The following is a 27,985-nucleotide window of genomic DNA, read 5'->3' as shown; positions in this document are numbered from 1 at the left end:
GTAAATGTCATGCATTTATTTGAGCGTTGTGACATATTCCTCAGACAGTCAAGCTTCATGTGATAACCATACTTTATTCACTAAGAGGACCTGCCATTGACCCTTTGTTACATGGCATAAACACTACATGAAGTTGTACTTGTTACACTATGTTTCCAGTGATTCTGTGGGCAGTCTCATGTGCATTGAACTTGTTGTGTAACCTGACATTAGAGAATTCTCCCCATGTTTTCCAAAACAACTCATCAACAGTGCTTCTGCATACATCACATACGGCAAATGTTTGCACTACTTCTCCCATTGTCTTTCAGTACTTCATTACAGTGGTTATGTCACACAGTAGTCCATCTACATCTCTTTCCCACAGTGCAAATAATGACACTAGAACAGAGGGGCGGATGGTTCCACCTTGTCAAAGTGCAGCTCTGAGCACAACAGGAACAAAACAGATTATATGGCAGTATATACACGTCACTTACTGGGTTAGATTTCACTTCACATCCCTTTTCACAGTTAGTACTTCAGAAAAAACATAGATTCTTAGATGAGATTGGGGAAAACAGAGGATATATCAGAGGATACAGGAATAAATACAGCGTTTTAATGCATAATAATTTATACTGGTGTGAATAGCAGTTCTCATATAATATAATGTATGCGGATAGCTTTCATTCCTGTTTGGTATATGATCTGATTATGGCAGCTGAAGGGTTAATGTCCTCCCAGGTGCCTGTCCACTTGTCAAAAGTACCAATAATGAATCTGCATGTGCCTCTGTGGAGTGTGATTAACAATTTTGATGGTGAATAACACAATCCCATTACAGTAGCATGGAACTATTATTAGGACATGATGAGGCCCAAAGGAATGAATGCTTGAAAGAGTAACAGCCTGTCACACTAATGTACCCGCATGGAGAGCTGGAGGGCCATAGAGTGTGTGTTTGAGAGCTTGTCTGATTGTATGCATGATCTCTACACTCAAAAGTTTCGGAAATATCCCAGACTGACTGACTGGTCATGAGTGGGTAGTTGTCTTCCTCCTCCTATTTCTCACATTTGTTGGAAGCCGTCGGGTTTTGGAGTTGGGACCTGTGACAGCTGCTGTCACTTGAATCGTCGGTGTGTCAGTCAGCGTGCGTGTCGTCAGTGTTGTGGGTTTGAGGTGATGCAGAGGAGGAGAGATTATGTCGATGGCTTGATCTGCTGTCTCTCAGTGCTTCATCTAGTCCACTCAGTCGCCTTCCTCGTGTCATCGTGTCATCGCGTCTGTCTTCTCATCTGTAGACTATAGGGCACACTCTCTATCTCTGTCTCCCTCTCTCTGCTGGGGTGCAGCGGGGGATCCTGGACTATAGAGGCAGACGGATGTGCATGGCAGAACTATTGGGGCGTGCAGCCAAAATATAGATGGCACTCTCCCTTAAAAAGTCTGCCCAGGTCACTGGCCTGTTGAATAAAGAGAGGTTTATTATGGATAAGGCTGCAACACTGAACACAAGAAAAAGAGAATGATCTTGACAGAGATATTGTTTCTTACGGCTCCTATATTTTTCTTACTGTCAATAAATCTCATGGAAAGACCAAAACCAACAATGAAACAAATCTACTAACAAATATTGCCTCTGTAGCATGCATCTGATTTATCCCATTCCTCTGTGCCACAGACCTTCATTTTGTTCCTTCATTACCATGAACAAACACACTGAAGTTTATTTTGAGTCAGTCCTACATACACCATCCTGGTCCCATAAATGCTCACTATAGTGTGCCAAATGTGTATTTATCCACGGCTGAAAATAGTCCCCAACAAATGCAATGTTTACTCATGTTTGAGTTTGCTATAAACCACAGAGCCCATCTGTTTTAAGTAATTGCGTAGGCCTTTGAAAAAAAATAAAAGTAGATGAAGTATGTTTGACCTATTTTTAAAGATTTACTGGACATCTTTACAGGAACAGAAGAGCCATTTGACATATGGAAGCTCGAAAGTACTGAGAGACAAACAGAATAACACCAGCCATTTTCTGGCTACACTCAAAAATTTGATTCTGATCCTTATTTTTGCTTGTGACAACCAATATGTAGTTGTGCAAGTGTGATGCCACACAGCATACTCCAAAATTCTAATACAATACAGTGACTGAGCAGTACAAATTCTTTGGTAATGCCATTATAGTAAGTATCTGGCCTCTGCTCTGCTGTAATATGCCTCATGCTGCTTTGAAAATTCAGTTCTAAAAACAGTGTTTGTCAGACCTCTGTGGAAGCATGTTCTGCTAATTAGTATTCATCTTAATAAGACTCTCTTGTGTAGCTCTTTGTAAGTGTGGTTCCCTGAAGTCGCCTCCTGAAGTGCTGGTGCATTAGCTGAAATTATTGCAAAATGCTGTAAAGTGGCATGAAGAAGAGCCTCAAAAGTCATCGTATATCACAGAGGGCTTCATTATCTGGTGACAGAGAGAAAGTGCATTTGAGGTCATTTGCAGGGGCAGCCAAGCCTGAGGCAGGAAGGTTGTCACCATCCGTGCTACAGTCTACTAGTCTACTGTTTCACTCAGAATTAATCTCACTGTTGCTGCCCATACTCTCTTTGCACCTTGGGGTCACGACAGCCATATGTAGCCAGCAGGTCCAGTGGGAAAAGTCTATGCTTATTCTAACAGGGTGAACAATTTTATGTAAATTTCACTGCCAACTTGAGTCTGCAGGCCTGCAAAGCTAGTTACAGGCGAGAGCCTGTGAGAAAAGAGCTTCACCAAATTGGTATTTACTGCTATGGATGTTATAGTGTAAGGTGTCGCTAATAATTTTGTGACCCACCTCACACTCACTCACTGAAAATATAAGAGAAGACAAACCTGCTTTCATCAGTCTTGCTCCTTTCACTGCCAGAGCTGGCTGGACTGCTCTCGCATATGGGGCCAACATGACTTATACTGGACCAAAGGACAAAAAATAAAACAGAGGCAGAAAAGGACAAGTCAGCATTCAGACATTCAAATACAATCACTGGGATGGAATATTGTAAATAGACAAATTTGAGTTGCAGAGATGGACTAGCTGGCATTACGCTGGCCCCTCACTTGTTTTCAATCTTAATTCAAGCAATTCCAGCTGGGTTTAAGGCAGCTACTCGTAGCATTACCTCCACATCCAGATGGTGGAGATCGGACAGAAGACTTTCGTACATTAATGCCATTCTCTGTGACCTGTTTTTGTCACAACCAGTGTTTTCCAATAGTGTTTCATAACTAAATGACTTCAACATTCACATAGACTAGCTCCAACCGTGATTAACCCAAACACCTGCAGCATCTTTAACATGTCAGTCTAACTGCGTTCAGTTGCAGTCCGGAATGGCGACAACACTTGAGAACATGCAAGTCAGCCACTGCATTCTTCTCTGAGTCCAAAAATGTGTTTGATGTTTCACTGATCTATAATGTCTGTAAAATGTGAGATGTAATCATTACAGTTTGTCAGAGGTCATGAGGTGACATCAGATAACTTGTTTTGTCCACCAACGGTCTAAAATTCAAAGATAATCATCTCACTATCACAAAACAGAGAAAAGCATCGTTTGATCGATTGGCTGACATGACTAATTGAGCATCAGAATTGTTGGCGGTAAATCTTCTGTCATTATTAAGAATTATTGAAGATAGTTTCCTGACCAAAATCAGTGGGTTAGCACAATGTACACCTCTTTTTGATGCATAATCAGTGTATATTTTCAAATTTTCACATTTCACTAGAAACCCAAATGTCTTCCACACCTACATGAGTCATGAGTTTTTGATCCTTCAGATTCAGACAGAAGCTGTTCTGATGAACCTTTTGACTGACAGCTGCTTGAAAAACTCCTTTTCACCCTCACACAGTTGCTTGGTTATGTCTATAATGCAGCGATCAAAGGGAGCAGAGTTTTCTGACTCACTTGGTATTTGCCTTTTAATGGCTATGAAAGAGGTTGCCTTTTAGTGTTTAATGTGTGGACTTGACGTGCACAGTGCGCACTCACACCCTTTATATCCGCAGAGCCCTCTTACATTGATAAGTGAGACTTTTGAAGCAAAACTCCCCTTAAGTTAACAAAAGGCTTTCTTTTGATCCCTATAATTAGAGGCCAGCCTGAATCGTATCCATGCCTCAGTATAACAAGACCTAATCATATGAAGGGCTCACATTCAGCTCATTAAGCTTCATTCAAGGATGCATGCATCTGATTGCTGTACGTTCAGAAAGACTTCCAGTGTGGAGTTAAGAGGGTTCTCTCCCTTGTTTTAAGAGCGAGGGTTAAATTGCGAGTGAGATCTAAATCGAGGGGTTGTCTGAGACTACTTGAGGACTGCAGAGTGCTCGAGGGTGTTGAAGTGAGGGAGGAGGGAGACAAGCCGTGCAGCGCTGAGTCACACTCACCCACAATTCATAGGAGAGCAGAATTCCATGAGTCTGTGGGGAATGCCGCATGTTGAATAGGTGAGACGGATGGAATGGTACAGCACAAATTTGACAGCACAAGAGGTTACAAGCAGCAGCAAACACGTGCACACGCATACGTACAGAAACAATACATACACCCCAGTGGTGGAAAGTATACAATACAAAGGTACTTACAGGTACTTACACTTTCCATGTAATTCTACTTCATTCTCATTATATCATTTACTTCACTAGATTATTTTGTAGTTGCTAGATATTATGCAGATTGTGGTTTTACATTCAAACCATATGGTGAGTTTGCAAAATACAACGTTAAATGTTGCTTACATATTGTATGCATCAGTAAAAATAATCAGTAATAATAGTCAAAACTACTCCTGCAACACTCTCAATGGGGTCATTCTGCATCATGAGTACTTTAAATGTGTACTTTTACTCAATGCAGAACTTTCATTAATCAAATAAAATATTGTACATATTGCTCAGAATGCTTTTTCAACCACTGACAAACACACATAAACACAGTGGGTAAAAACAAATGCAACCTCATCAGAGTCAAACAGAGCTTATTTTCTTTGATGACCTCACTCTGATGAGGTCTGCCTGTGAGTATAAAAATGATGAAGAAGCGGTGATATTTTTTGCAAAATATCCAATGTATTGTGCAATGCTGAGTGTGATTCCTTGTTGCATGTTCTTCCTTAAATAGTAGAAATCATCATGTATAGACTACAGGAGATGGATACCATAAAAACAGCAACTGTGCAATGCAATCCAGTACAATTGGAATTCAGTAAAGACTCTTTTTTTGAAGATTGGGATGGTTGAAATTTGGTTAAGAATTTGTCAGAGAGGTGTTGGTTCAACTCTATGTTTTTTTTTTTTTTTGAGGCTGTACTATATCAGAGTTGCACCGGATTGCGTTATATTGTGAAATGCATCTAATATTTTGCCTCTTCTTTGATCCAGTATCAACAAAAAGCTTCACAAAGGTAATATTTGTTGCAAGGTTGTTGAACTGGATTATTCAGTCCATACCTTGTAGCCATGTCAGGCGCCAAAGCTTGACTGATCTCAGCCAAACAAAGCACAAACAGCTCAGCCTCAAGAGTCTTCCAAAAACATGTTCAAGTGAGTTCCATGTAAAAGTGAGCTTCGTCAATCTAATATGTGACAATTTAGTAACAGCAGGAATTAAGTCATACTCAGCATCAAACTGGCAGGCAGCTAAGTGCCTGCTAACATTGTGAGTAGCAGCACAGAATATATTATTGAATGAAACACATTAAGTGCCTTCAATATGAGAGGAGGAACTGGCTGCATTTGCTTTTCGTTTTTTACTATTTCTGATAAAAGCATGATTTAAATATGTTTGGCCTAAGAGAAGGAGAAACTCTATTTGAAAAACATTTTGTTGCTCATTACAATCCTTTGCTATTAGCAGTGTTTCGCTGCTGTGGGGATTTTTTTGCGTTCTGCACTGGTCGATGTGCCAGTCAAAAACAATGTCTGTGATTACTCGACTGAAGGCTCCTCTGCAGCAAGATAGAGAACATTTTTCAGTGTCACGTAATAGGGAGGTGAAGAAAACAGTCGAACTCAAAGTGACAGCCAGATCTCCAAAAAGGAAAGGAAAGGAAACACTGACACCTGCACATTCATAGCTGTGGTATTGGATTTGGCACACTCACCAGAGGACATGTTAAGTTATAAATGCTACTACCAGTGCAAAAACTGAATGAGGACAGGGTTGTTGAGATGAAGCTCATGTCATGTATAATATGCTAAGAGTGTAATTTGGGGATCTTTTTGAGTATTTACTCATTTGGTTTATGAATATTCTCTTCCCATTCATTGTCTTGAAATTGAATGCAAATGGTGCAATCAAGGAATGGTGCATTGGTACATATATGCCTGCATTAACTTTAATCTTCCTCCTGTGTCTCTAAAGCTAACATAAGCTTTGCTGCTTTGCATACAAAAACTAAGAAAAAACAACATTTTGTCGACAGTTACTTCAACAGATGCAGCAACTGAGCCCTGAGATCTCGGGAGGTTTTGAGTTCCCTTTTGATACCTAATTCATGTAGATGAGATTTACTTTATTGTGGTGAAATTACAAAAGCTTCTGTGTGGAAGCCTCATTGATGCACATTACTCCCTTTGTCAGAGGTCAGAGTGCATTGGTGAAATACAGCTAGTTAGTTAATTGGCCACCTCGGCTGAAACACAACATTGCCATCATTACCTTTGAAGTTGATATAATGAACTTGTAAGGAAACAGTTGCTTATTTACACATCTAGCAGTTAAGGAGCAGCATTATGATTCATAATGAGGATTTTGAACTTACTGAAAACAGCTGCCTGCTACAGCTAAAACAGCTGACTATGAAAACGGTAAGCGCAGCCCATGACTTAAAAAGTGGACCTGTGAAATCCAATTAAGTTGTGCCTCAAAGCCAACAGCAAACGTCTAAACAGGGCATTTTGACTAAGAGAGACAGATCTAGAGTCGTTGCTAATTTGGGTTCTTGCAGGTTGCAACTGGACAGAAGTCTGAACTGAACATGTTTTCTGTTGTTAAGCACTAATGCTGAAAACACAGAAGGCTGTCTAACTTGATTTTATCATATGATATATTGGGCAAGTAAAACAGTGCGTCATCTGCAAAGCAACGAAATTGGGCACTGTTGATGTTGATTATTAACTTGACCAGAGGAAGCATATGGAATGAGAAAAGAACACAGCTTGCTTCCAGTCTTTTTTCCCTCTGTCTCTACTCTCTAAGCAGCTAAACGTTGTTTCCCTCTGCCAGCTGAAGTTTGCAGAAAGACGAGATCCTAACTTCCCAAACTCCTGCCAGACTTATCCATAGACATATGCTTCCTAACTTCCCAAACTCCTACCAGACTTGTCCATAGACATATGCTTTTTATCTCAGTCTAGACAGAGAATACTTTTGTTTTCTCAAAGCTTTCAAACTACTGCTCTCTTCTTTGAATTTTTCGACATACTGACTGGACTGTTCTTTGGTGTGCTCACCTCACATTGCAAGACTGCGAGTCTTTGTTGAGCTTCTGGAACCAGGACTGCTGGGTCTGCCGGCATTCTGCTCTTGTGATCACGCCATCTTTATCCAGGGCCAGACCCAGGAACACTGACCGTGCCTTCTCTCTCTCCTTGCCGGTCAACAAACGCACCAGTGAGTTCTAGGAAAAATAAATCCAAACAGTGTTTAGGAGTAGGTGGCCTTGATGTACTCCTTCACTTATATTAATTCCATTCCCTTTTTATGCTTGTTATTGCTGTGATATTGCAGCCTGGAAAAGGTATTTTTAGGGCTGATTTCTTTGGTCTGAATCAATAATTCTCAATCACATTAACACAATCTGACATAATCTGCTAGCTGTGCTAGCAGAGTCACACATCATCCATAAATTGCACATTTAATCTCCCAAACCAAAAACAAAGCCCAATATTTAAACTTCAGTGTGGTGATCAAGTGACAATAAAAATGAGTAATTCTGGCAGGTAGATGCAAGCATTTGGCCCTGAGCCTTTCTATCAAATCAACCTCAGCATAATATATTCTTTGACCCATGTTCCTGCTTTCTCTGCAAGGCTGTCTCGACAGTAATTTGGCAGACCAGAGGAAGGTATGCCTTTGCTAGACACTCAGTCAACCAGGCTTTATGACACCTGCCTTCAATTGTAAGCTAAATTTAGAGTTCCGCACTAGGACATGACAGTATAACAACAACAAGTTTAAGTAAGGCTCTTCTCTTTTTGAAAAACACAGTGTATATTATGTAATGCATTGGTTGCTGTAGTCTCTGACACTGTACATGAAAGAATATAAACACCATTGCTATAAATATCTGCAACACAATAGTTTATTTTAGTGAGACAAGGCAAACCTCATCCCTCTTAATAGTTACTCTATACCACAGTGAATGAGAGAATGTCAACAGATCTACTATGAGTAATTCCATGGCCATGGATAGTCTGGGCCAATTGGTTAAGAAGGTGTGGATTGAGATTAGCAACCTATGACACAGGTGTGAGGAGCCTGGGCCTTATTTGGCTCATATTTGGCTTGTGAATCTCTTCTTGTTTAGCTTGATGTTGCCTCACAGTGCAAACAGCAGATATTTCAATACTCTGGAACCATATTTCATGGTGTTAAGAACAGAAAAGTGATCATAAATTTGAATGTTTCAGTGATTATAATGGATGATGCTTTGTATCTGGTTGTTCTTAGCCTCCTCTATAGTGCCTAAAAACACCCCAAAATCCCAATATTTTTGCTCCAGTTTGTTCTTGATATATTGCTTTGCAAGTCATCGTTGAAATTGAAGGCATTACCAATGAGGAGGAAATCTGATGATTTTCAGAGAGGCATTAGACGCTGTAGTGAAATCAGGGAGTGTATACGCTGTTTTCTAGTCATATTTTGAACATATCCAACTTGTTTCCTCATTCTAATGCTTTACCTCTGTGCGAAGCTTCCTCAACACTGCCAGAGACTCGAAGTAGAGGAAGTCGGACCATTCAATGTGACCCTTCTTCTCAGGATCCAGGGCTGCAAACTGGGCCAGGACTTCCTCCTCTTGTTCGTCAGTCAGGTCTTTGTCAAACTGCTGTTTGGATGCAAAGTGGCGGTACTGCAGCAGCTCATCTGAAACCAGGCATGACTCTGCAGTGGCAAGGAACAATTCATCACATCAGACCTAATTAGGCACCTAGCAGTCTACCAGATATAATTAACTTATGGTGACTCATTCTGTACAAAAGCAAGACCACCTCCCACAGATTGACCTCCATGCAAACAGTGTGTGAAAATAATGCAGTAACTCTCTAAATTTTTCATTTGACTTTGAAACATCTTTTATTTTTTTGAAAATAAAAACACAAAACATGAGGTTGGAAATAGAAGTCTAGGAGTCTACATTCTTGGTGGTTGGTGGTTGTGTGAGGCTGACCTTATGGCCATGAGCTGCATGCTCATGCTAACATGCTCACAATGATGATGTTAACATGCTTATCTTTAGCAGGCTTAATATTCATTGTCCATCATCTTAGTTTAGTGCGTCATTATTAGATTATAAATCAAAGTTTGATCTAATGATGGTGCAGGAGGAATATTGAACCGTTATCATAATTCAGATATATCAGTCTGGACCAGTGTGGTGAACTGTCCCACAGACGAATATTGCCATCATTAAAAATATATTAGCAAATTCCCTAACTGCCAAATGTTTAATGAAATGGACATTGTGACCACATACTGCCACACTTTAACAAAATGGATTTTCTACCTTGATTGAGTGGCTCACCTGGGATGATCTTGCACTGCTTGAAGGTCTCCATGAGGCTGTACATCTCTTCTTCTGTTAGGAGTAGATTAAGGTTATCCTGCAGAAAAGGGGGAGATGAGGGCAGAGAATTACCCTCAAAAAAAGTGATGCTCAGTTTCTGTTATAGTCAAGTGGTACATTACTTGATGTTTAATAAGTGAGTGCACTCTAATTATGTGGAGTCAGTCCCAGATGTGCCCCCCTGCAATTACCCATAAACATACGAAGTATTGGATTATGAATCCATTTTAGCAATATTCTGTTTCCCAGGTGATTCACATGGTGTGCTGCTCTAATTTTAACACTCTCTTCATGACTATATTATTAGTAAAAGAAAGCCAGAAACAAAAGGCTGAATTCCAGTTCATTTCAGATAAGACATTTAAGTTCAGAGTGCCATATGGTTTGATATTTGAAAAACATTCATGTCTGTTTAACTTACTTAAAATACACAAAACACTGATTTAAATCGAATATGTATGTAAATGTATCAAAATGTTATGTGGCTGAATTCAGTTAGTCTGCTTCAGTTAGAGCATTCAGTCAGAGTTATGGGTGCGCGGGTGTATGTGTGCGTACGTGCATGTCTGTGAGTCTCTATATGTCTATATATGTCTCTATGCATTTATGGGGGCGGGAGGGCTGGGTTTTCTTTTCTTTTCTTTTCTTTTTTCCTTTTCTTTTTTTTTACTGTTTTTAGTCTCTGTGTGGCACTTTGTGTTGCTTTTAAGTATTAAAAGTGCCATATAAATAAAGTTTGATTTGATTTGATTTGATTTGATTTGATTTGATTTGATTTGATTTGATTTGATTTGATTTGAAAATCAGCCTGAAATAAAGATGTGTGTAATATACTATCTATATTTCTTGTCAGTCTTGTATCAGGAAGTCCACAGGCAAGGAAGGAGAAATTGATCTAAAAATATTTGTATATTATTTATACATTATTTATCAGATAAGTGGCGCGATGAAACTTTGATGATCCCTTTGGGATTATTGAGGTAAGTCAATTCCAGTTTGTTTACATAGACTTCAACCACTGTTGTAAGCTGCCAGGACTTTATAAAATCCATGTTATGAAATCTACATGAAAATCCACAACAGCCCACCCAGAAAATAAATAATTAAATGAAAGGAAAAAAACACCCTCAAGCTCAGTAAATAACTGCAATGGCAGAGTGAATAAAAAGCAGATCATTATAGACAATCATTAGACATGCTAAAAGGATGCTCTGTGTGGACTTTTGGTGAAAGAAAATTCCAGTGCAACTGTTTGAGATGATTTCTTGTGCGTCATGTTATCATGACCAATGTAACAAAAAAAAAAAACATGACACCAACACTGAATGCTAGATTTTTGCTAAAAATACATGAGGTGAGAGTTCAGGGAGCTGATCAAAACACGATTCAAACTGAACCTCGCCCTCGCCCTCGCCCTCGCCCTCGCCCACGCAGTGCCCCTGACTGGACTCCACACCTATCACACAGCCTTTTCTCTGCAGAAACGTTTGATTCACCTGCAAACCAACAAGGCCACTTGGCCTCATTATAGCAGCCTCTGGGAGATGAGCATGTCTGCCAACAAGCTGTGTGATGTCATCCTGCATTTCTTCAACCTGTCATCAAGATCACAGTAACTGCCAATGAGTGCATACTGTATGTCTGGCTAATTATTCATTTATTTATTTGCACTGCCTTGCCTCTTTCCTGCTAATATCAGGGTGCTGCAAGTGGGTGGTTTTGCTAAACTTACTTAATAAATCTGAAGCACCGCACTTGATACAGAAATCTCATTCAAAAGAAACTCGCTCATATGAGTTTCCATCCATTTGTGCGCCCACTCGTTCAGGATTAACCGACACACATTCACTCCTCGTGGCCACTCCAAGGTCAAAGAAATCTAAAAATGAAATGGATAATATGCTCACGTCCTGTCTGCAACACTCAATTGCAGGGATGCAGTCTGGGACACCGTGTCCTTGTTTAAATTTTGATATATGTATGTCATTTTAACAGAGTGGCGCTATTAGTATGAAGAGCCTTAGCTGAGTGAGAGCTATGTCCACGAAGGGCCGCTGGTGTCACAGTGAAAAAGTCTATGCTTTCTTCCTCATTGTTTTGTACTTGTCCTCTGGTGGCTGCTCTCAGAAGTTTTGCAGTTTTTTCTCCAAACACAGAGGCTTTTGAACATGGACGCATTTCAAGAAAGGACAGCAAGTTCAGAATAACAAAGAGCCAGAGCTCCACCGATGACAATGCCTTCAAATCCATTGACCATCACAGCTTGAATGTATCTCGCTGTCATCACCAAACTCCTTCATTGTATTTCTTAATATTATCATTATTATATCTATTACAGTGCTGTGTGCTGCATCTTACTGATGAAGTATCCATGTATCTGTAGGTGTCTATCATTCAAAAAATGAGATGAGCATCAACAAGAACAAATAAATAATCGTGCTGTCATCAGGAAACTGCTTCCTTTCTTTGTTTTATGGCATTACTGACCATCTCTAAGCTGCATTGTTCTTGTGCCCATCAAGCATTACCCTGAATCATACCAACTGTCTGCTATGGATGCTATAATTATATTGTTAGGTCAAAAATGAGTAACCTTAAAAATGATTGACAACATCTAGAAAATTAGTTATCTGGGACAAAAAAGGTCCCTTGGGGAGAAAGTATAATAATAACAACACATTCTAATCTTATCCTGGCAGCTTCCATTAATAGATATTTCAGACTGTCCTGTGAAAGTGTTTGTGGTGTGTTCAAACAGCTTTAAATAATCCAAATTTAGGCTAATGCCAAAGCAGGAAGTTTAAAAAAATTATTCTTCTTATTGATTTCAAAGCTGCAAGAATCAGTTGATCATCACCTCCATGTGCAGCAGAAGTAGGTGGCTTTTTTCTTTTTTTTTTTTAAGCTCTGATAAGTTTGTATACCAGCTTCCCAGAAATCTTGCAGCTAAAGAGTCAGATATTTTCTGCAGGAGTTAGTGGAAACGAAGCAGAGCTAAAAGGAGCGTGAATATCAGACTTAAATCCATCATTGCAGACACAAAGAGCATTCAAAATGAATGCTTATCTTGCTCCATGCCGCTTACACATCCAGCATGTCCGTTATGAATGCACTTTTCAACTTTGACTGAAACATGACCCCAGGATCCAGCCCCAAGCATCCAAAAGAAGCCTGTCCTGTAAAGAAGGGTCACTTGTGGCCACGAAACCCTCCTGCCTCTCATTGACTGACACTGAGCCATACATGCAGCAGTCTGCTTTGAAGGCTGACTGTAAATCCACATTTAAAGGAAACTCAGTCCATCTGCCAGTCTCCAGCGCCTGTGTGAAATTAAATGTCAGATGCAACAGAAGGGGGGATTTGTAACAGCTGACTGATGTGTGCTGACAAAAAAAGCCGGTTTCTTTGGTTATGAGGACGAAAATTCACTATTTAAACAAAACATTTCTCTCTCTCTCACTCCCTCACTGGATTGTTTCCTTCCATTCCTGTTCCTCACACACCAAAGGAGGCAGCCAAACAAAGAGGACCTTTCAGTGTCCTTTCTCAGATTGTGCGAAAACATCACCCTCCAAGCACAACTCTGGCAAGTGATTTTGCTTCTCAGGGCTGGCGAAGGACAGCAAAGCCCCTGCTCCACATTGAAGGGTCCTCCAGCAAAAGCACCCTTCAGCTGTTTATGCCTCGATTAAAACAGAGTGCATTAAGCCTCGAACAGGGCAGTGATCACCAGAGAGTCATCGGTTTTGGCATTGGCCTTGATTTCCTGATGAGAAGCTGGATGTTTGTTTTTTTATTGTTTTAAAATTGCTGAAAACTGCTTACGGGATGTTATTTGAACTCTGGCTGATTTTATTTCCCAACAATAACTGAACTTGTGCAGTAAAATAGCTGCTGTCATACATGGAACATGTGTGGCAGCTCAACTGAATGCTAGAAAGCCAAATGAAAAAGCTCCCCGTGCCAGACACCAGACAAACACTGCTTGATGCATGACTTTCCAAAAAACCTTGGAACAGGCACACACTGTGTGCCAATCTGTTGCCTGTCACAGCAGGGATGATCCATATTGTCATACATTTAAAAGAAAATGTCATTTGAAAGAGTGTAATTTTCACATTGCAACAGCCACAATTCTAATTATAATTTACACAATTAACAGTACACTAACAAGCTGCAGCTAGCGAAAGTTAAAGGCAGCGGCAGTTGATTTGCTGCTACTGACGACTGAGAACGGGCAAACTCACTCAGCTGTGGCTCATTAATGTTGCTGACTCTGTCACTGACACTTTAATTCAACAGCCACTGTCAGTGTTATCAGTTCCACCTGTGCTCTTCCTGTCAAACAAGGGCTGCAGGCTGCTGTCTGTGCTCTCTGCATGTCTGTGTCTGTACGTTTACACCAAAGATGGTTTTGTCGAAGGAGAAAATCTTCTCTGTATCAGCTTTGATGTTTGAAAAGGGGATAGGGAATGGGCTCTGTCTCACTGGTAGCTATAAGGCACTTCAGCAGTTGTCTAGTGTCACCTGGTAAACAGGGTTTTTGGAATCTGCCAATGAAAGTTCTCTGTGAAGCTAAAGCGGCTACAGAACTGAGCTGCCAACATTCGGTGTCAGTCAAGTGTCAAAATGTCGTTAGACAGCAATTTGTCATTGTTATTAATTTGACATTCCTTTAATTGACTGGTTTAAAAAAGAACTCTGAGAGGACTTCAGTGACATGCAAAGTTGCATTTTATTTTATTTCATCTGGTTGTATTCATGCTCAGCTTGTGATTATGCTTAGGCAAGCATATTTTATTTAATACCAGGTAGATCACAAACAGACTTTGTTTAGAGAAAGTCATTATTTAATGTCTACTATTGGTCAGAAAATTCTCGTCACAATTTCATATTTTCATCAAATTATTCAGTCCCGTTGTGTTTTTTAATGACCAAAAGAACATTTTCATGAAAGAAAAAAAAAATTCTTATTTACCAAATTTAGTTTTTTAGTATTCTCTGTAGCATTACGATGTCTTGAGTCATGATGTAAAATGTTTTCACTCACAAGCTGCTGTAAGTAAAGTGAACATTTGCTCCTGATCTTGGATACGTGTGGCGATGAATGCTCCCAGTGGGGTAGTTGTCTCATTGTTTTGAGTGAGAAATGGGATGAAATGTGACAAAAAATGATCAGATCAAGAAGAGAGAGAAAGAATCAGGCTTGGGTTTGCTGATAACCGGGGGGATGATCATGATAACCCACAGGCCAGTGCAACAAATGTTAACACTGATGCCCACATGGTGTATTTTTTAGTATACATCCATGCGTTCACATTGATGAAACCTACATGTTTGTTGTCCAGCAAGAGATGGTGGCAGTGAGCAGTGCAGACTTACACAATAGTAGCAGCTCCAGCCAGTAACAGTGTGGGCTGTATCTCTCATCTCCTGCAGGGCCTCGGCACGCAGGTAGCCCAGCTCCCTCAGGCAGCCGTCGTGGAACACCCGAGTGCAGATCCTGCAGGGGTACAGGTCGTCGGCCGTCCACACCTCACACACGTCACACATCTCATCGCTGGGCGGCTGAGGTAAAAACATCAGATTGTCATATGCATAAAGATGTTTGTTGCAAACTTGATTAACCATTTGATTTGGCAGACATGAGGATTACAAACACACACAAACAAGCAGTGTTTTGTTTCCTATCCATCAGAGCTCTGAATGACAGGTCAGGAGGCATCATGCATCAGTGGTAGGAGTGTGGTTTGATGGTGTGGTTGGACGGCTACTGTATAACGTATGAGTAGTTTGTTCTGTGTTCTTTGCTCATGGTCTTTGATAGCCGATTAAGACAGCATCGCCCCTGATATGAAGACTGATATCTGTGTCCTTGTCTAACATGTTCACCGTCAGTCTTTCTCCTGTAGACTCCCTTTAAAGCCAGGATACACTCGGCTGTCAAGCCAGGAAAAATGAGTGCAGGATGCTTGACTGGTTAACCATGCAAAGACATTGTCAGTTTCCATCCTTGCTATTTTTTTTAGCTCTTTTTCAGCGGTGTACCATCAGCTTCACGGCTGTAGACACATAGTAGATGAGACCTTGCCAATTTTTCTCAGTCACAGCTTATTTTAAGTTATGGCAGACCTCTTGTGACTTAATGACTCCATTTACATTACACTACATCATCCCAGTCAAAATGAGGTCTTGACTTTCAACAGGGAGATTTCAGGTTTTTGTTTGTTTGCTTTAATGTTGAGGTGGAGCATTTATCTCAAAACAACACAGTGATGTACAACTGTGCGATACAACTGTGTCATCAGCGTAACACTGAAGTCACAATATGTCTATGGATGTTTATGGTTGAAGGAAGCACATATGAGGAGAAAAGAAGTGGTCCCATATGAGGAGAAAAGAAGTGGTCCCAAGATTGACCTTTGAGGTAGAGATGACAATTTAGTGCCAAAGCATTGGCCTAATAAGATCATAGCAAAATATTTCTTTACTCGTTTAGTTCAGGTTACAATTTTTTGTTCAGCTTCAGCCTCTCAAAATCCCCAAAATACAAATCTATTATCACTGCAAGGTATATGCTTTTATTTCTGTTTCTTTTGTGAAAGTGCATCTTCGGAATGTAACAAGTTGCCAGGCAATGTTTACTCTCTGCAAAATAGAAAACCTGATGGTGTCAGTGCTCCTGTGAACTCCATACCCTATTAGTCAGCGTCGCCCTGGATATGGTCACCTCTCTGAGCCAGCCAAAGCAGCCCGCCCACAAGATTCACGCTGTGAAGAGTCCTCGTGCACAACAGCAACACATCTCACAGCTAGTGTGGAAATAAAAAAAAGCCTTGCACTCACTTTCTCACCTTCAACAAGGGTTTTTAGATAAAGCTTAAGCGTCAGCCTGGCTGAACTGCTTTATCATAATGCCTAACTTGAGGGAGGAAAAGAGATAATACGCTGCTGTTGCCATGGAGATTCTTTGACATCTCGGAGACATCTCTTTAATCCCAGGCTTTGGGGATTTATAGCGTGTGTTTTGTCAAAGTGAAAAGTATTTTTACTATATCCCTGATTCAAATAACACCCTGGTCATGAATTCTCAATGACGCGTACAAAGATCACAAGCCATTTAATACCTGCTCTTTCTTCTCCAGATCCACCTCCACAGGCTGATCATCATCAGCTTCTCTTTTGGGCCTCACGAACGCAGGTGGTGTGAGCTGATGGCTCTTATCAAGATCTTCAGGCTCTACTCCTTTCCCATCCCGTAACCTTGACCAAGCCTCCTGGTTGACCTTACACTCATCCCTGGCTGACGCCGAGGCCTGCTGGGAGGTCGACGGACCAGCGGTACTGTCTGTTTCTTCCTGCTCCGCCTCTTCAGTGTTCTTCTCCTCAGGATTGGCTGATGGTTTGGCAGTGTCTTTGCCTTCTTCCACTTCTCCTTCTGCCTGTTTGGCTGTAGCAGGACGTTCCTTAATGCCCGCCTGGAATGCAGAGACGACAGCGCTGCATTTCTGCACCCTCTCCACCTGCTGCTTCTTTGACATGAGCACTCCCATGGCTACAGACAGATGGAGAGAGAAAGAAGGAGGGAGCAGTTAGACAAGTGCACTGCATTAACAATTTCTCATAACCTTGACTCACAACAGTGCAGTTCTTATGCGAGATTTAAGCCTCTGAAAACTTGAACTCTTTAACAAACTCAATATACTGTTAAATATTCATGATTAAATCAGCAACAATAAAGGTTAAACATCCCTGAGTATCATTTACTGGGAGATGAACCCTCAAAAAGCAGCTAATCTGCTTCATCAGGACTGCGCAGGTGGGGTTTGATCAGTAAGACTGGCACAGAGAGAAAATAAAAAACAGAAATCTCTCACACACCACCACCAGAACTGTTCTAATTTCAGCAGATAGTTGTGTGGGACCATGTCTTTCATAGTAAGAAGCTGATTGAGAAAGTAGGTTTTAAGGGAATACATGAATACATTACACCACCCCTTACAGATACAGCTGGTATGAGATTTCAAATCCGAAATAAGACCTTAGGGACCCTGCAATGGTGGCAAATGTTTAAGACAACATAAGCATGCCAGTCGATGTTGCCTTCACATACAAATGTTCCTCTTCATATCATCGTGAGAAAGGAATACTGTACAAATCGATGCAGAGATCGATATTTTTCTCTAATGTGTCTGTGGATTCCCACAACACATTATATGAAGGATGCCATGCATCTGAACGCCAATAAATAACTGCTCATCAACCTGCCAAACCTAAATCATTAAGATTTATGAAGGGTTGGAAGGTCATGCATCCCCATCATCTTGACAAATGGATGAAGGGAAAAAGAGAAACATTTAGGTAAGCACAAACAAACATTTAGTATATACATACAGGCTGTGTGTCTCTACCAGTTTGGGTTTATTTGTCTGCATCTCTTTCAGCTTTTAGGTGGTTCAAAATATTGAGTCTTTTTCAGTGTATGTTTGCCAATATCCAGTAATAGATACATGTGAGAGTAGAATAAAATGTCTCCTGAGCTGCACGCGGTCGTCGTCTTGCTTGTTTAATGTGTAGTGCGGTCCACAGTGCTGATGCGATGTCGCTGTTTTAGTGACTTTGTATAGCACTAATGACTGACCTCAGGCTGTTTGTGTATGAATTCTGAGGTTTAATAGTAGGAGTGGGGTGACACTGCATGACTTTAGCATCCTTATGAATAACTGGCTGCACTATCAGGCAATAATTGAATCATATCAACTGAACTGAATTTTAAGTGTTGTCATTAACATATGTGTGTGTGTGTGTGTGTGTGTGTGTGTGTGTGTGTGTGTGTGTGTGTGTGTGTGTGTGTGTGTGTGTATACATGTGTGTGTAGATATACATACATACATACATACATTCATGCAAGATATACAGCTATTCAATATGTATGTGTTGTTGCATTAAAAAGTCGGAAAAAAAGAAAAAGACTTGTCAGGGCCCCAAAAAACAAATGCCTGCCCAGTTCCTTTCCTCTGGCACTGGGGTTGGCCTTCATCCCAAAACAATGTGGGTAAATGGAATTTTGTTTTGTGGTGCTCACAGCACTGACAAAAGGCCAGCAGTCTGTCTTTCCACAAGCAATGTCACAGTTAGTTTCACTGGATCTACTTCCTACCAAAGAAATAGACCCTGGAAAAACGTAACTCATTGTCTGCGTTTCCAGCGCTGAAGATGAGACTTCATTCACTTCCATTATACTGAGTAGTGTCCAACATTTCTATAAGCCCATGTTTTGTTTTGTTTTGTTTTGGTTTGGGTTTTTTTTGTTGTTGTTGTTTTTGTTGTTGTTTGTCTTTGTTTCCACCAGTGTCTCAGTTCAGAAATGCTCAAGGGAGCTTCAATTTTATGCTGAGTGAGGTGTTATCCCATTCTAATTTCCGAACCAAATTTCCTAAATTGGTCAGGGATTCATTTTGGTGTGACCTTCCTCCCTGAGGTCACCCTCTCAACCTGCAGCCCAGCAAGAAACATCACCTGCTTTCCTCCTGCTAAATTAACCTCCATAATTATGTCAGGAGTCCAGATTCTGCTCACAGTTCAGAGAATCCCAAGGGAGCTAACCTTTGCTGTGTGGGCTACAACATGCCGAGCTCAGCCAGTCGTGGATGCACTCTGACATTACCTGTCCTCAGTTCCAGTTCAGCAAATGAAACAACTCAAGATAAGATTAGGTAAGATCAGCTTTATTGATTCCCCGAGGAGAAAATTAACACTCTCACTGAGTTTTCAATGAGTTTCTGCTGGTTTTCAAAGCAGATACTTGCCGCCTGCTGAGAATTTGTCTTAAACACTAAGAAATTATAATTTTGACAATGTTATTGTTAGAACTGTTCCATTTTGGTGATATTAGAGTGAGGTCTATCAATTCACACTGTATGGATGGAACAAGCTATGTAAACTGATATGATTTTTCTGGACCTTGGCACTCTTTCCTTTGACAATTCCTGTATTTGTAAGGAGCCACCAACCAAATATTCTCCAATAATTGGATAATTCCTAAAAATATTAACCAAGATCTGATACACTATACAGCAAACTTTGGAAGACAAAAAAAAAACATGCATAAATTGACTTAGTCCTCATTTCCGCTTAAGTGAGACACAACCGTGAATTCCATTATTGAAAAAAGGAGCCTGTCATGGATTCAAGTTGATTACATGGTACTTATGGGACATGTGTCTTTGCTCTCAAATGCAATCCCATCCATCCACGCTCCACATAAGTGCTTGTGTGAAATTCAATCAGGTTTATCTGAAGTGCAATGGGAGTCATTGCCGCTCTCTTCCTCCCAGGCTCAGACTCTAATAGTCTGCCAGCCCTTATGTTCTCAGTCTGCTGGTGGACTCATGCTTCATAGAGTGGAGAAGATGCAACACTCATTTGTATCACACAGACTTCAGCAGACATGGCACTGTCTCTGTTTTCAGACATTTAAACAATTGGGGGGGGGGGGGGGGACACCTTGAGATACAAACTGTGAAATCACAGTTACAAGAAATGAAAATTGAAATTTTCTTTATTTCTTTTTTCTAGTTTGGTTTCGTGATGCTTTATTGATTTTTGCACTGAATATCTATTGTGCCTGGAGTCTCTCTCGAAGGAGCTCAAAGGTATAGGAGTATTAATAGGCGCATAGCACTCCTGTTGGGATTTATCAGTGTTGTCCCATCAGACTAATTTTAACCATGTTTTGAGTATGTTGCATGTCCATACTGGAAAAATGACAACATTAAGTATACTTCGTGTAAAATGGCAACATGCTCACAGAAATGTGTTGTTGATGGCATTGTTGCTCAGTCCAAAATAATAATGGAGGAGGTCATTAGAGTTAAAAAATAATAATAAATAACAAAATAAATATGGAAAGTAATTGAAGAAACAGCTTTTACAAGGTCTCTGTATACTGTACCTACCAAGTCTTGCTCTGTGGAGACACTGGAACACACAGATTATCTTCCTCAAGGACAACTACTTCATCTAAAAGGTCAGTGTTCCTGGTAACTATGCCCTCCTGCAGTCTAATAAATTGCAGTAGCATGCCGAGAATATACAATGATTAAAAAAAACACATATGCAGGCTGTGCAGTGGAATACTCAGACTGTTATCCTAACTGCAGGAATGACAATCAGCTCAGTGGGTTTAGCACAGCTTAGGCTGAAAGGTTCGGTCCCATTATTTTAATGCAGGAGTAGTGTGGATTGGTTTTTGGGTAACAGGGAAAGGGGAAATAATGGAGTTCACAGCAGCAGCATCCAAATGTATCTGCCTGAAGTAGCGTCTCTTTCTGGAGAGTATCTCTTTCCAAAAATTCTGGTTAAACAATAATAATTGATCGAGAAGGTGAGCTGGACTGGAAACCTGTGGAAAGAGATGGGAGGGTGTCGTGCATCAAATGTCACTGGCTAGAGCTGATCCAGGAACATCATGATAACTGTGTATGGTATACAGTATGTACTATATCTTAACCTCTCAGCCACCCCAACATAACAATTTAAGCAAGAAATGTATGCAGACACAAAATGTTATGCAGAACTGCCTGCACATCTGCAGCCTGTGTCCATTTTGGAGTATATCCTTTTGGAGTATATTCACATAAAGAAAGCCACTGGTTCTTAACCTTAGGGTAGGGGCCAGGGGTCATAAGACACATCTGAATGCATAAAATAAAACCAAATGAGAGAAGACAAAGAAACACTTTTGGTCCTTTCTTTTTTTTTCTTGTGAGATACAGGGAGTTTCACCTCTTCACGAACATCTGAGAAGGAAGCATCACTCATGACAAAAGATCACAAAAGCATCACAAGTAAGGCCAAAAGGTTGGGAAGCTATAATGTAAACTCCTGAGGAAAGGCATCTGCAGATTTCATGGTAATCCATCCAACAAATTGTTGAAACCACTCTCTTAAAACTAATTGTCATGGAGGCACAACAGGAAAAGTCAGGATATCACCAAAGGGATGATATTGGGTTTCATTCTGTAGGAACCACGAATGTCTGTCATGGCAATTCACCAAGTACTTTATCAGTCTGAACCGAAATGGTGGACTGACTGACTGACCGCCAGACTGATACTGCTCTCCCTAGAGCCACACTGCTAGCATGCTGTAAAAAGTCAAGATAGCATTGGGTATTTTTTGTTTGAACTACTTGAATGTATAAAGCTAATACATTCACAGTGCAGGTCATCACAATACAAGATGGCACGATCATTGTACGGACTTAATTATCCGCCAATGTGACCTTCCAGTTCCGGCTCAGAGCAGTGCTGGCACAGACATTAGACAGCGACAGCCTTTAGATGCCAGAGATGCCTGCGAGGACCAGCTTGTAAACTGTCGCCTCTTTCAAATGAACCCAAGGAAAAATGCGTGTTTGAAAGCTTTCGCATGCTTCAAGGCCAGGCTTAAAACAATGGTATGGTTGATATATTCGATAAACGCTGGTGCCGCAGCTGGATCCGCAATTACCGTGCAGTGCCGATAATGGACCATGGCCTTTTAAATGAGATAATCAACAATAAACAAATTGTTCTTTAATAGCCAGCAAAGTGAATAGGCTTCATAAACAGTAGGGGGGAAATAAGAAACAATAACAATAAACTAAGTGCTATTACAAGCCCCAAGGTTTTGTGCGCTCTATCAAATCAATGTCAGGAATAAATAGCTCAAATTTCCTTGTCTTTTGAAAGTCAGGCGCTCATAACTTGAAGTCACAGTCTCATTTCCCCTCTATAGAACCAAAAATATATACATAGATCAAAAAAGCAATGGTTTGCCGCCTTCAAACAGAGCAGGAAGTGAAGCCACTGCCGATGAGATCATACCAGAGCACACAGACGACCCTGTCATTTTCAGGTTAACTTATGAATTTTAAATAAGGGTGCTATGTTGCTTTTTTTTCCTCCATGCACAAGTCAATTCTGACACAAATGGGTCAGTGCCTGGCTTTGATACCTCAGTTTATTAGATAGCACTGAGTAACCTGCCATTTACGGCTGCCTTGCAAGCCTGAGATCCCAAAGCTTTTGACCACAAACCTGTCAAACTGCTTGACCCTTTTCCTGCCTGACAGCAGTATCCGTGCAGCTCAACACCTGCGTGCACTTCACACTCACAGGAGAGACGGATGATGCGTTCGTTTTCCATCCATAACTCCACTCGAGTGAGAATCTACAGCAAATAGTTTTTGAAGAAGACGCATCTTTGTTGATCAAACGGGTTTTAAGAGCTGGAGTCTCACGTTTGTAGTTTTGGCTGTCATTCCTAGCCTTATAATGAGATTGTACTCGCCAAGATGATTGCTGTGATCTGACAACGCTAAAAATATACCTGAGGGGACAAGAAAACAGTCAGCTGATCATACATATTTTAAATACAGTACACCCCCTGTTTCGCTAAATTATTTGGATGATAAAATTGAGTGATTGTAAAACTGTAAAGCGATCATCCCAACTATCCAATGTAAACATCATTACACTTTAAAGACATTATATTTAGTAAGCAATATAGGATTTATTTTTTTCAGTAATGAGTAGCGTGAGGGATTATAATTTGAGCTAAGTAGATATATTACAGTTAAAATACTAATCCCAGAACTGCCGTGTTACTTTCATGGATGCTATCAGTTTGGTTTGTAGGCTAATTGACAGACAGCGCGGGGACTGGAAAAATGAGCGGACTGCTAACCTGCTAACTGTTAGCAGATTAGCTAGCAATTAAACTAAATTCATTTTGTTTAATTTAAACTCTGATATTTGAATTTTAAATTAAACTCAGACCTTTAACTTAAACTTCAATGCAAGTGGGTTAGTTAGTAAATATATGTTTGGTGTTCTTAGCTAGCCTGCTAATGTTAGCCACTGATAAACCCAAAGGGATTAATCATCTGGCCTTGTTCACATCTGAAAATGTGTTGTATTTTTTTAGTTTTTAGTTTTAATTTCTACACATTGATTAGATATTATGTGACATGAGGTTGTAATAAGGGATTATTCTAGATATTCTGTCAGCTTCAAATAAAGCTATTTCGATCATGAAGCTGAAATATTCCCTTGTTTACAACCTGTGTGATCATCTGACTGCTTGTGTTTTTTTCTTGATCCATCACACATAGTGATTTTTCCCACATTTCCTGATCTCAGCTTTTACTTTGGAGAACGCAGTGTTATCACAGACACAACACAAAGGACAATCAAGACGACAAAGACCAGACATAAGTTGTGACGCATGGCAAATGTTCCTTCAAGTGCCAAATGTATTAAAAAAGTGATGCCACTAAGGCTCAGCAGTCACCCACATTCAGCCTTCATATTACATTTGAGGGCAATACAGCCGAGGAGGATGGGATAAAACTCCCTCAGGCTTGACATTCACGAGGATCCTGCAGGAGCAGCTGCATCTGCTGCTCTGCTCTCCTTCCCGGACCCCTCTGAATGATTTAAATGCCCCTGGATAAAAAAAGATGTGGACCAAGGGAAGGAAAACAGGGCCAATCCTTGGGGCAGAACCTGACATGTATAGCCCAGAAAATGTTATTCTGTCAAGCTGCACTGAGACAGAGTATACTCAAGATGGTGAAGTACATCAGCAATCATTTTTATGTCTTATGTGACTAGAATTTTCCTACATTCATCCATATTCCAAAGTGAAAACACCAGTTTTTGGAGGTGTATACAGAGAAGTCAGTCCTTCATTTTATTTCCCTATATTCTGAAGCACTTAATATACTTTCTGCATATGAGTCTAATAAACATTTTAGACTCAATTTGCATTCAGGCTCATGATTCGTGTCAGCAATTGACTGTGACGAGCTCTCAAATGATGAAGCTCTCAGGAGCATCTTGGTTTAATTAAATATTGATAATTTCTGAGGGAGGTGGCACCAAAGTGCTCTTCAAATCCTTGTGATTTTTTCTGCTCCTCTGCGTAATCCTTTTGTAGACCGTCCACAGTTCACTCATTAATTTAACACTACTAGACCATGGCGGGTGAAACACACTCGTTCGACTGTATCAGCTCACAATGACAAAAGCATTCAACGCGCTGGGTTGACGCCCCGTCATGGCTGTGTTTATGAAATTCTTAATTCGACCTGAAGGTTATGCATCTTAGACAGATGATAAAGAAATCTTGTTGCTTTTGTCACACAGACTGGTGGCAAGAGCTGAGTATATTATGCTTAAACAGGAAATTAATCTTTGGTTTGAACTGGATCCATTTTCTCCTCTAAGCAGCGGTCTATTAGAGGCCAACAGGGACATGTAAAGGTTCATATTAGTATTCAGTCCTCTGCTGTCCAAGTGTCACCATGGGGATGTTATTGAGATCTACAGGAGCTCATATAACAGCTATTAATCAGTCTGCGGAAAAAAGTCCACTACCACTAGGAAATGTCAGTGTCGACACTTGGTCAGTCAATTCCTTTGCTGAAATATATTCTTCTTTCTTGTTGTGTATAATCTGTCGCCATTATGTAGAGGGTCCCTTTTGCCGGCCAGCTGCCACTGAGAAAAGAGAAAAGCGAAGAGGATATTGCTTTGAGATGCTGCAAAAGGTCACCATGATTACGTGACCGGCCGCCATGTTCAACAATTTATTTAAAATAACTTCACCTTTAAAGATGGAGGTTATAATGGAAAAGTTCTCCAAAGAAAACTGAATTTGGTGTGTTATCAGAAGAACAACAAAACGCAGGATTCACAAGCAATGGATGTTTTCTCCATAACTTATTTGGCAAAACAGCCATAAAAAAAGTACTTTTTAAGAAACAAGACTGCTTTATAGGGTATACTTTCAATAATCTCAGGAAAATGTGACTAGTGTTTCACAAAAAAAAGGCAAACTTAAAGTCAAGTAAAAGTTTTTTGTTCCTTCTGATCCCTTTAACCTTCTTGCAACTTTAATTTTATCATAGGGGCCTCTTGAGTTGCAGATGGCCAGGTTAGGAGGGGAACCTCTCCTTCACATGACATACAAAACTTTGAATCGGCAGTTGTCGGTGCATTATAGACAACAGATCATAAGAAGACCCCATTTTCAAGCCACATTTTGCCCAGCACACTGTTTTACATACATTCGTAGAAGCATGAGAAGGATGCTAATCTGTATGTGGCCTTACTTGCATGTTATGTGTAGCCTACTGTATGGTTCCCTTCCCAAAGCTGTCGGATGTCACTGTTATGTGGTGATTAGAATCCCAACCAGCCCTCCTTTTCAGTCCTTGTTTCAGAGGGGGGGAGCGTGGTGAATGGAAGCCCCACAAAGCATGCCTTTTCATGGGAATGAATCCACCCTTTAGCCGAAGATCTCACCCATGGACCAGGGAAGCAAAGACCTGGAACTAATTACACTAACGAGTTCACTCTGATCCCTGTAATAGCGAGTGAGTGGAATCATTAACAGCCATTTAAAAGATGCAGATGGACGTGCACTTGGACACATAGAGCCAAATAAATCAAACACAAGAGCTTAAGTATGGTTCTCTTGATGCCGTCTGGTCTGCACTGGTGAGATTCCTAATTTCTTCTACATGCTTTGAAACAGCAACTCTCCCTCTGGCATGTCATTGCCTCCTCTCCCGCCTGAGCACAGCAACATTCTCCACAAGAGCGCAAAAGGCTCAGCAAATGCATATGGGGGTTTTAAATTCAGCTTGTGAGCAGACCCCCCCCCCCCCCCCCCCCCAAAAAAAGTGTCTGAATGGAGGAGGAATTTAAATCTCAATGCATCGTTAGGCTGGAGACATCACGTTGGCATTCAGGCGCTGCCAGGCAGAGAGCTTGTGCCAGCCAAATGCTCTGAGAGAGTCTGACAATAACCACAGAGCAGGCAGCAGTGAAGCAGCTCAGGCTGCAGGGATCTGTCACAGACTGAGGAGCAGGGCTCACTCCAAGGATAACACCGAAACTGGCTTGTTTGTGCACCTGTAAGGGTTAGAATCTAACAACAACAGGGCTGAAAACAGACACTGGTGGAGGGCTTAATGGACAGCAGCGCTCCCCTTTGGGACAGTGCAGGGAAAAGTGGACAGAGCAGCTGGGGATGGAGCAAAGCACACAGCACGTCTGCTGCAGAGAGGAGCCTCAAATTCAGAATTATCCAGCCATGCCATGAGTTGCAGGATCTCTCACTGAAACAACTTACTCTTTAAGGTCATAGACAAAGCCTAGTGCTTTCACTATTATTCCCCCAATGACGCACATGCAACTGTATGGCCAAGAACTCCAAACCCTGTTGATGTTTCCCCCCATTTTTATTTGAAAAAAGGCAGCTAAAGCCACACAGAAGAGCGACGTGAACTCCTAACAACCGCGCATCCACACCCATGTGCACGATGACCTAAATATGCATCCCATACACGCATCTGTAATGAGGCTTCCCAGCATATCCACCTATACGAGTCCCGTCACAGCCCACGTTTGCAACATCAACACACACACTAAAAACTGGATGCAGATCGGCACGGTTTGTTATGTAACACAGTAGAGAGCAGTATAGGAAAGCAGGCTGCGTGTGGACTCACCGTAAAGAGTAAAAGGCTGCTGTTCTGACTTTGTCCTTTCTGTCTCAAGCCCGGCCGTCCAGCATGGCAAGACTTCGCTCGAATGAAGTATGTGCGCCTTTACTCGCCGCTCGGGAGCCCCGCGGAGAGATGAATGGCAAGGCAGTTTATTATTCCTTCCCCTCGCAGTCCCTCAGAGAAAATTTACAATCGGAAGCAGCTTCACCCTTGGCAGAAATAGAGACTTCTCCAGGAACGGCGGACAGCTCCGGTGCTGAAATCTTTTTTTTTTTTTTTTTTTTTTTTTCCTCTCCACCCTCCTCCTTCCTGAGCTACTCCCTCAGCATCTGAGGAGAGACAGCAGCCTGCTGGCAGTTGAGGCACAGACCTTGGTGCAGGCTCACAAGACGGCCACTGAAGTTATATCACGGATTTATAACCATCATATTTGCAGCCCCCTCCCTCCTCCCGAGAGCCCCTGCGAGTTGGTCGTGATCATCTGGGTTAATAACTTGTAGGCTCCTCAGTCTTGAACCTGGAGCGTCTTGATTGGACGCGACCACCGCGACCCTGCACTTGCACAAAAACAATGACGTGAGGAAAGATGCTTCCTCAGC

General features: G+C 41.1%; 1 protein-coding gene across 1 annotated transcript; it reads right to left on the bottom strand.

The window, feature by feature from the left end:
* phf24 (PHD finger protein 24) lies at nucleotides 1–27,985 on the bottom strand. Its single transcript, XM_070989188.1, has 8 exons — nucleotides 27,390–27,985; nucleotides 16,951–17,378; nucleotides 15,206–15,391; nucleotides 9,782–9,860; nucleotides 8,939–9,141; nucleotides 7,488–7,654; nucleotides 2,861–2,938; nucleotides 1–1,448 (listed from the first exon to the last, which is right to left on the bottom strand). The coding sequence occupies exons 2-8, from the start codon at nucleotides 17,374–17,376 to the stop codon at nucleotides 1,352–1,354; spliced, it is 1,236 nt and encodes a 411-aa protein (XP_070845289.1). The 5' UTR covers nucleotides 17,377–17,378; nucleotides 27,390–27,985; the 3' UTR covers nucleotides 1–1,351.

The sequence above is a fragment of the Chaetodon trifascialis genome, chromosome 20 (genome assembly GCF_039877785.1).
Source record: "Chaetodon trifascialis isolate fChaTrf1 chromosome 20, fChaTrf1.hap1, whole genome shotgun sequence".
Classification (NCBI taxonomy): Eukaryota; Metazoa; Chordata; class Actinopteri; order Chaetodontiformes; family Chaetodontidae; genus Chaetodon; species Chaetodon trifascialis.
Note: the sequence above shows the minus strand (reverse complement) of the source record. Positions and strands in the feature narration are given on the sequence as shown.

Coding starts and splice junctions, on each gene's coding strand:
- phf24 (XM_070989188.1), bottom strand. CDS start 17,376: ATGGGAGTGCTCATGTCAAAGAAGCAGCAGGTGGAGAGGGTGCAGAAA. Junction 15,392..16,950: donor ATCTGGAGAAGAAAGAGCAG/GTATTAAATGGC, acceptor TTTTTACCTCAG/CCGCCCAGCGATGAGATGTG. Junction 7,655..8,938: donor TGAGGAAGCTTCGCACAGAG/GTAAAGCATTAG, acceptor TATTTTTCCTAG/AACTCACTGGTGCGTTTGTT.